Source organism: Cucurbita moschata, unplaced genomic scaffold, assembly GCF_002738365.1.
Source record: "Cucurbita moschata cultivar Rifu unplaced genomic scaffold, Cmos_1.0 Cmo_Scf00001, whole genome shotgun sequence".
In the NCBI taxonomy this organism is placed as follows: Eukaryota; Viridiplantae; Streptophyta; class Magnoliopsida; order Cucurbitales; family Cucurbitaceae; genus Cucurbita; species Cucurbita moschata.
In genome coordinates this window covers 6,912,873-6,923,049 of record NW_019268517.1, presented here as the reverse complement: position 1 = coordinate 6,923,049, position 10,177 = coordinate 6,912,873, and the positions used below count along the sequence as shown (strand labels likewise).

Here is a 10,177-nt window from a genome sequence, read left to right as displayed (position 1 = left end):
CACCCACCCACCTTGAGCTTCGGTGTTTTTTTTTTTTTTTTTTTGGATCAATCTCAATAATTTTTTTTTTTACATATTATTTTCGTCTTTTGTGATTTCATTTTCTTTAATAATTAATTACGTGTTATGTACACGTGGAGGCCCATGGTTTTTCCACGTGGATATTTTCGCATTTCCTTATTTTCCTATTGGCCTCCTCACGTGGGATTCTTTTGCATTTTTTCTTTTTTTCTTTTTTGTTGAATTAATTATTTAATTATTAATTAGTGGAGTTTTTTTTTTAAAGTGGTTTTATTACCAAACTAAGTGGCTATTAGATAATGATCAATAACGTTTGTTATTCTGGTTAGCTTTAAATTACGTATTCGGTCGCCTATTTTATTTTTAGTCTTTTAAATTTAATTATGTTCCAATATATTTTACAAAACTTTTTCAAAAATATTGTAATAAATTTTAATTATGTCTCCGTTAAATTTTTTATTTTTTTAAAAATTACAAAAATTAGAATCCTATTAAACAAAAAAAAAAAATCAATTTTATCTATTTTCACCCATTATATGTAAAATAATAACTCACTTAATATATTTTAAAAATTCTAATACCAAATAAATAAATAAATAAAAGATTCTCGAATAAAAAGCCAATTTCAAATCTTCTTTGAGAGATAGAAACTTCATCAATCATCACCCAATGAACTATTCGCTTGCATGCCACGACATGTAGAGCTATTGTGGCAAGCTTTGTAATTTTATGGGTCTCGAAAAGAGACGTTGGAATACATTGTTCCATATTTACAATTGACATAAACGAAAATAAGGACTTTATCTCAAAGATACGCTTTTAACGTGGGTTATCACAGTGAAAGTCGGATTAGGCCTTACCATCTTCAACTGATTCTACCGACAACCTTAATCCCTTAAAAGAGGTTACTTTAACACGGCTGCTTGAAGCTTATGATCGTACACAAGAAAGTAATAATAATTGCAACATAAAAATAAGAATTACCATATAAATGTAATATTTTTGTAGATTGCTTTTTTTTTTTTTTTCATGCAATAAAAAAATAGGAAAAAATGTTGCCTTCCAGGCTATATCACGTGAAAAACACGTGCTTTCTCTCTCCAATTCAATTTTAAAATTAATTAAGCACTCGAATCCCATAGGTTTACATAAGAACATGCATGTGAGAATATAAAATATTTAGATAATTTTCTATGCCCATCAATTTTAAATTTCATAAAATAATACTAATATCCAGAAAATGTCACAATTAACACTTAAATAATCCATATATAATATATATTATATGCTATTTTTTGGTCAAAATGTAGTATTTTAAATGCAACCAATAAATGATAATTATGAGGGCACACCATTTCTTTACGCTTTCAAGTACTCCTTAAATATATATATATATATTTAAAATAATATAATTTTGAACAATATATATCCAAAATATCAACAAATTTAGAGTCATTTATTGGGTTTTCTTTGAGAAATGATTGATCATAATGACCTATCTCATAGAGTGATGATTTAACTATAGTCATCTCTACAAAAGCCCACAAAAATGGATCAACAAAGTTACCTGACACTGTACAATTCTTTACACACTTCAGTTCATATTTGACAGCAAATTGGCCATGGCAATGTGGCAAAGATGAACCCTTCTAAACTTCGAAATATTGAGCTACCCTTATCAACTCCAATCTTCTGTCCTGTTATTATTTTCTTGCAAGATTGACCGGAAGGCAATAAGAAGGTCGAGTTTTTACGATGGGGTACTCTAAGGTCCTACATGACCGAGACTGAGATTTGAATGCATGGAACGATATGGTGAATTCGAATTTAATGTAACCATGAACTGATACCTGCAATATTCTTGAATTGCCAGACAGCTTCAAGAAGGAATCCCAGTTGATTTAGATAAGCAATGTTGCGCTTAAGCGTGGCTATAAGTCAGCTGTGATATCTGTTCCATCTTCTTCCATTAGCAAGTTTTATGTCCTACAGATGATAGTGGAAGTTAGATACCAAAGGAAGCAGTCACAATCAAAACCTTCCGATTTTAGTTTTGAAAAAAAAAAAATTGTCAAAGAAGCATATTACGATAAAAGATGCGATAGCTTTAGGAAAAAAAAATCAAAATGCTACGTCAGATGCATCAAGAAATCCTAAATCTTTTCAGAGAATTGTAACATGCTTTCCATGTTAGTAAAAGAAAGGACATAAAACGTTTTTCGTTTTATAAGAAGGATATAATAACATACTTCCCATGTTTTTTTTATAGCTGTATAACAATGCAATATAAAAAGAGTTCTCCACAAAGCTTATAGAGATGCTACAAAAAACTTGCATAGCTATGTTAAAATGCTATCAAACAATTTCATAGTTGTTTGGAAACTTAATGAAATACTTTTCATAGCCTAGTGAATCGCTATCAAGTTCAAACTATCTGGACTAAATTAGAGGGAAGTGTAGATCGTACCAGCATCACGCTTACTCAACAGCTAAGATTTTGGGAAGTACTCAATCAAAAGGCCATACACAAAAATGGGAGATGAGAGCCCAGAGAGCCAAGGGATCATAATTTAACTTTTTTTTTTTTTTTTTTTTTGAAAAGACACCATAAAGCCAAAGGGTAGCAGAAACAGCATTGATCCACAAACCCAAACCTCCGACATGGTTTCTGAAGTTAAGGCAAAAAAGGAGCTGGAGAAGGGAGTCCTCATATGATCGGGGAAACACCAACTTAACCCAAAAGTACTGAAAAAGCTTTGCCCAACAAGCTTTAGCGACTGGACATTGGAAAATAAATGTGGCCGTGACTCTTGGAGCTCTTTTTACACAATAAACACCAATTTGGAGAGTGGATATAGTCAGGCATTCTTCTTTGGATATTATCACAAGCGTTAAGTTTACCTTAAAGAAAGATCCAAAGAAATACCTTCAACTTTCTTAGGAATTTTGGACTTCCAGATGCAGTTGATAAACGCGGGCTAGTCTTACCATGCTTGGCTGATAAATTGATGGATTTTACAGAAAAGTGGCCACCATTTTTAGGAGGTGTTTGGATCATTTCTAGCTAATTATAGAAAATCAAACAATTAATATGCTACCAACCTTTTCACTGTGTACTTCCCATGCATATCAGGGTCAAAAGACCGACATATTAAGACTGGTGGTTGTGGAAATGTGCCAAGGACTGCAATAGAAGGAAAAAGCCACACAATATTATGACGGAATAACATCCATCAGAATAAATTGAACAAAACAAAAGAAAGAATAATACCCTCTTACTTAAATAGCTACTCTGTAGCATAATTTTGTTTCTTCATATCTTCAAAGCTGTAAGATGATCTCCAAGGTTGATTCAACATGTCAAAATTATAATACTACGCAAGAAAATATTTTTCTCTCTACTGTGAACAACAATAGGAGAATACCTAATGGCCTCCTCTTGGAATTTGGACATGAACCCAGGATTCTATAGCCAAAAAGCATGCCAAAACCAAAAAAACATGTTAACAAGTTATGAAGTGAAGTATCTCGATGTATTTTTGGTATTATATGCAAGTACATATAGAAGATACCATTTGTTAAAAAGTTGTGATTATCTAAGTCAGTGGTGATTTTGAGTTGTGCAAGCTCAAGTTTAACAAAGCAATACTGAACTTGATTCGATTAAATTCAATTTGAAGTTAGTGCTGGCTAAGAATAGTAACACTAAGGAACCAAAATAAGTAATCATATTGGATAATCAGATTAATTTAGAAGTTCGGGATTCTATTCTAGAGACTCCTTCCTTTTAGAAGCTCTGGTCTTTGGATCTTGAAAACGTTTATCACTTCTAAATTTCACCTCTTATTTTTACAAAAATATAATCAAACACCAAATAGATTTATTATTTTCTTTTAAAAAAATCTAAAGAATTGAACATAAAGCATATTCTAAAAAGTAACGTGCATCCATTTAGTTGCCATTTGCCAAAGATGAAAATGAAATGTAGGAAAAATTTAAGGAGAAAAAAGAAATCCAAAAACAATTTATTATTGTTATTCTTGAAAATTTAAAACGAAACCACGCAGTAAATTTTAGAAGCTTGTAAAATTAATAAACTTTATACACAAGATAAAAAGCAATAATGTACTTCAACATAAAAATGTGATTGGAACTTTTGCAAAAGTAAAGGTCACCGTAGAGCACATTTTCCAGGAAAAGGTTTCAAATCAGAAATCTAGGTGTGAGGAGAAGATGGAAGCAGAGAAAAATCTGATTACAATCTAGAAGTATAGAAATACTCACATTGTAAATGACTTTCTGGTCTCCAAAATTGTATAGCAGATCTCAAACAAATGCTCAGCAGTAATATATAAAGCAACTCTGAGAGAAATGGAAAACCAACTGGCACTGATTCTGTTATTGAGTTCTCCTCTACGATGGAAATGAAAGTTTTCTCCGCTACTCACTTAGCCTGGACTTCGAATAATCGTCTAAAAAGAATTGACCAGAATTGATATATTTCAGCTCATAGACACCACTAACCATAAAATATTACAGAATGATGTGCAAGTCATTGGAATTGAATGAGAGTTGGCTGATACGAACAGAAACAACACATACACACAAAAATAGACACACACATTTTTTCTCTTAGTTTGTTTGTCAAGATCCACTAGAAGCAGGAGGGCAGCGAATGAGGAGCCTCAATTGCCTGAGTTTGATAAAATTATGGTTGGTAGGTTTATTTATCAAGCCAGCTAGGCCTCAGAAGTTTTTTTTTTCCCTTTTTGGTGACTTGAACTGTCAGTTTTAGGATTATTCAATTCAACTCTTTTTAACTGTCAGTTTTTTTCAACTCTTTCTTAACCATAACCCAACTCCAGAGGATATGATAAAGGTCCTCAACAACCATTTTGCAAATAATGCAACAAAGCGGATCAATCAACATGGGCCTCTACCTCCAAACTCAATCTAAGGTGTTAAACCTTCCATAGAGAACCCGTCACACAAAAAAAAAAAACTTAACCTTCTTTGAACAAGTCAAAGACACCACTTGAAACAGAGAGATTGACCAAATAAAGAAAGAGGGATTTATGAGAAAAGCCTTCAAAGGGTGAAGGGCTTCAAGGACAAACATTCCTTCTTCCAGGAATACTACAAAACACCTCAGTCAACTAGAGGAGGTCAATAACATCAATGTTTCTCACTTGGACAAGCCATGATGAACCCCAAAACGGGTAAAGGAGAGGTCTGAGAGTTAGAGAACACATCTACCACATAAATAAATTTTTTATCAAAGATAAAATATATTACAAAAACGAGAGTAGATGGAACTATCCCTTGATCACTTATCCTCCCAAAAAAAAAGCACTCTCCAATTTCCCACCAAACAATGGACAATCTGAGAAAACAAAAGCTCCCTCAGTTATATAACTTTCCAAGGGGCTTTGGAAGTGTCCTTGCCCTCCAATCCACCCCAAGGGGAAAAGCCCCTATCTACTCAACAACCTTACACTAAGGGAGTTAAAAGACTCAAGGTAGAAACACCAAAGTCTTTAGCCAGGAGCGCACTGTTACGGACTCTAAAATTTCCTATTTCCAAATTCCCTTCAACCACTGGTTTCGTCACCACCTCCTCCCTAACTAGATATGACCATCTCTTCCTCAGGCCTTTCCCATAGAAATCATTCATAAACTTCTCCACGGGTTTACTTACCGACATTGGGATCCTTAAAACTAAGGATCATTCACAAGAAGGGGATGGCTACATGCAACCTAAACATGTTTTCACCTCAGACAAATCATTTGACTTGATTTAAAGCCTCAATGTAGACATAGATCAAATTATCACTTGACGTTGAAACTGGAAAAGAAAAATGAAAAAAGCTCGAAGTTCACGAAAATGAAATGTAATAACCACTACAATCTATATCTTAAGGAAAAATATATAAGCATAAAGGCACAATGAACCAGTATAGCATAACTAGTGGAACAACTCAACTTGTCCTACCCTCACAAAAACGCCTTGCCATGAAGAAACTTCATGCTTCTACGAGGATATCAAACACCCTTACTCATGGGTATACAAAAACCATGGAAATAACTCATTCTCAAGGTCAATCCTCCAAACCCTGTACCAAACAAGTGATACATAATCCTTGTTGATTCTCACCCTTATTCTCATCCCCATGCCCCCAATCCAAATGGCCCCTAAAATTCATACCAGCCAATAGTGTTGTCTATAAATGAAACAATATGTTTCAAAGATCACAGCTCATTATATTGGTAAGAATCTACGACTTATAAATGCATGCATGAACAACTAGAGGAAAGGGAATATATTCAGAAATTACAACCATTTTATATAAACATCTTTGACATCAACGAAAGAGTAAGGTTACCTTATGTTGCAAATCAGTAATTGGTTCACAGTCAGATCCATCCTCTCCTTCAGAGTCAGCCATCTCCTCGCACTCAAACTCAACATTTTCTTCAACTTCTTCATCAGTGTCACTTAATTCCTCCTGTTCCATTATGATACCTGGATGAGAATGGTCATCCACATCATCATTGCTATTGTCCACAGATGGTAAAACCAGAGGATGAGCATCGGAAACAAGATTGCCCGCTTCATTAGCTCTTCGTGTTTCTCCATGCAAATGAATGTTATGTAGGTTCTCTAATGCTTCTGACTTTCGAGCAGTTATTGACTTCAACTGATCATGGGCACTGAATAGTCTATTCCTTGGAACAGTATCTTTGTTGGATGTTGAGCTAAGGTGCATCTCTAAATCCAAATAAGTCTTATCACCACGCTTCGAGGGCTTAGCACCCTTAGTCAGCTGTCCATTACTAACCAAAGATTGGTTCTGTACAGCACCAAATATGTCGTGAGCATGAGGAGATCTGCCCCCTGAACATGATACAAAAGCATCTGAAGGTGCAGCCGTCTGTGCTTGATTTATATCATCAGTTCTTTGCAGGAGGGGATGGAAGTCAATACTATGTGATGAAGTGGACTTCTTTGACTTGAATTTTTCAAAACCAACATGGTACTCTGGCTGTGGATTATAAAATAGACTGAGATTCAACTGAGGTTGGTTTCCTGAGAAGAAACTGAAAGGGTCAGATGTACTAGAATTACAATTTAAGGGGTAATAAGGCACAGATCCATCATCCGAGGCCCGGAATAGTAAAGGATGCATTTGAAGATCAGAATCCGTGCCCCTTTCTGTTTCAGTAGAGTTATCATTGTTAGCTCTGCCTTCTTCCATACTTGATTTAGAACCATCTTCCAATAGTGGGATGATATTGTTTGGATTGTTTGGTGGATTACTATTGTTCAACCTGCTATTTACTGTATCCATCACTTGAGAAATTTCCTTATTACATTTGGCAACAAAAGCCTTTTCTGGTGCTCCAAATAGAGATCCTCTGAAAAATGACTGGGGAACTACACGAACGGATGGAGGGAGATTGACAGGTGGAAGGTCTGGAGCTAGTTTGACCAAATGTGAACTATTAGATCTACGAGCCCGATTATTCTTAGAGTAGATAGGGGACTTTACATCTGAAACTCTGAGATTTTGTTCATTTGTAGTGGACGCATGTCCAGTTGTGGTTGAAATAGATGCTGGAGGCTCTGAGTATGTTGATCCAGAAGAAAACCAATGAATTTTTTTTTTCTGGGTTTGTATATCTCCAGATTCGAACGTGTTACATTGTTCTTTGCTTTGGATATCCTTTTGTGGTATTATATCACAAGGAAGGTTACCATTAGTGGGATTTGAGCAAGAAAGTCCACTGGAGGTACCTGGTCTCCAATCTGCAACGAAGGCTGCATTTAAAAAAGGAGCACCATCATTATCCACGTTCCCACATCTACTGTTATTTATCCTGCCAGTATTTTCAGACTCGGAATACTGCAAAAACATCAAAATGAAAACACTTGAACTATTAGTGAAAAGAAATTTCCAAACTCATCAAACTATTACCTCATATATCAAATTCAGACGTAAGACTTCGGGTGAAACTAAATAGTGTTAAAGTGGGTGGACTATCTGATAGTTGAGCAGACATGCATTTTCAGCTAGCTATGACGTGTATATAATCTAATGAATAAAACCAATTTCTAATTTATTGATAGGCCAGCCTTACAGGTAAGTCTTATATTTCTTTTAACATGAAACAAAAACAAGACCAAATTAAGAAAACAAGTGGAAAAAAGGCCTAAAGAAGAAACAAAAGAGCATAATCAAACCATGAAATAAACGATAAAGAAGGAAATTAAAAAAAAAAACAACCCAAATGATAAGTCCAGCAAAAGGCTTTGATAAATAGCTCCACATTAAGGTCATGAGACAGGAAGCTGCATAACTTTTGAACTGACAAATCAACAATAAGGTAAACAAAATCAGAGATGAGACTGATTCTTCTTGATTCCTCCTTTCTTCAAAAGCAGAAAACCAAACCGTGAAGACATCCTTCAGATTACTGAGGTTAGAAGTAAAAAAACAAACCCTACCCTATGAAGAAAACGTTGAAGAAAGAGGATGAACAAAAACTGCTCCTCACACTGACAAAACTCACAACTGAAGAGGAAGGAAGAAGAAGATGGACCCCAGGCGAAAAACCGACCTCATTTGAAATTCTACACCGCAGAGATCTTTCAAGCGCCCTACTTTTGGTACTAATCCATGAGAAGAGTTACTCAGCAAACAATGAGACACTAAAGAGCTTTAACTTTTGGTGAGTGAATGGAATTGTCCACATCTGCAATCCACATACCTCAGCAAGAAAAGAAAGTTAGGCTGGAATTTGGAGATAAATCTTTGGTGAAACTATTCCATCAGACACAATGACCCCTTGCTCATTAACTTCATTTGAAAATAGATTTTTGAAAGTTGCTACAAATGAATCCTTTAGAAACTGATCAGCCTACTCTAGTTTTGGAATAAGAGAAACAGATTCCTCAGCTACTCATACTAACATCCAATTCCTCATCTGAATCAAAACTAGAAATATTTTTCCTAGTTGTTGAGTGTCTTGAGACACCTTTGGAGAATTATATGTTCGAACCAGGAAGAGTAACTTGTGATTGGCTAAGTTTGGGTAGGATATAAGGACATTGCAGTTTGGAACCTTTAGTGGGGGACTCTAATGGATTTCATAAATGAGTCCAAGATAAACACAAGATTCTTTGACTCTGAATGTTCAATGAAAGAAGGAGCTCTTTTTCCCGAGTTTAATGAAGAGGGAAAGCTTTTACAAATCTTGGCTTTGGTTGTGAAGAAATCACCAAGGAATCAGTAGCATTAATACCTCCAATGGGATAAGAGGGTTAATGACTTCATGCCATATCAAGATCAACCGAATTAACTTGCTAATCATAGAGATCTTTGACCATCAACAACTATCACAAAATCCTATTCATTTAGCAAACCAAACACTTCAACTTCCTAACCTGATTTATCTCTTTAAATCCACTGAATTTGTAAAGTCTTTAAGGGACAAATTACCATGATTCAAACTTCTCTTTCTTGGACAGGTAAATCTTATCTAATGACTAATGCCACCTTTTAATTTATTGACAGCCTTACAGATAATTTGCTTTTTGACCCCCCAACCAGATGAGAAGTTATACAAAAAAAATCTAGTCAAGGTGTTCTAGTGGCCCTCTACTAGGGAAGTATCAATAAGTATGAAAAGTTCACATGAGAAACCCAGATTTGTCCTACAAGTTGCACTATCTGAAAGATGAACGAGGAAGATGTTTGCACCATTTTCCTTCATTCTCTTTCAAGTTGAATTGTTGAAGGAAGATATAACGCATTACTTAGCTTTGAGGCAATATTTCCTAGGGGTGTCCAAGGCTTTGTATCTTACAAATGCTTGTGGGAAACCCAATCTTAGAAAAGGGTAAAGGCCTAAGGATTTTGAAATGTTCCTAGGAGAACATTTGGGAATATTGTCTGAGAAAAATAAAAGAACATTTCAAGGAAGAGTTCTGGGGAGTCTAAGGATCTTTCCTTTAATGCCTACTGCTGTTGCAGAAATTATATTTATTTTTGTCATTACTCTCCGTCTATATTTGTTTCCAAGAGCGCTGTCATTATCTCCCCTAAAAATGGTTAGGTGAATACCATATTCCCACCCCCCCCCCCCCCCCCCCCCC

The 10,177-nt window shown here is 35.2% G+C and overlaps 1 protein-coding gene across 7 annotated transcripts in view; it reads right to left on the bottom strand.

The window, feature by feature from the left end:
• Positions 1–1,447: 1,447 nt before the first annotated feature.
• Positions 1,448–10,177, bottom strand: part of LOC111444358 — an 18,474-nt gene continuing 9,744 nt past the window's right edge. The window contains exons 8-13 of one of the 7 annotated variants that reach the window (XM_023082453.1): positions 6,410–7,925; positions 4,306–4,493; positions 3,447–3,487; positions 3,293–3,360; positions 3,124–3,205; positions 1,448–2,007 (exon numbers count right to left, since the gene is read on the bottom strand). In XM_023082453.1, the coding sequence (XP_022938221.1) occupies positions 4,462–4,493; positions 6,410–7,925 (1,548 nt within the window). In that variant the 3' untranslated portion in view covers positions 1,448–2,007; positions 3,124–3,205; positions 3,293–3,360; positions 3,447–3,487; positions 4,306–4,461. Of the gene's footprint in view, positions 2,008–2,675; positions 3,206–3,292; positions 3,361–3,446; positions 3,488–4,305; positions 4,494–6,404; positions 7,926–10,177 lie in introns of all 7 variants that reach the window. The other 6 variants (XM_023082474.1, XM_023082489.1, XM_023082460.1 and 3 more) reach the window with 6 other exon arrangements.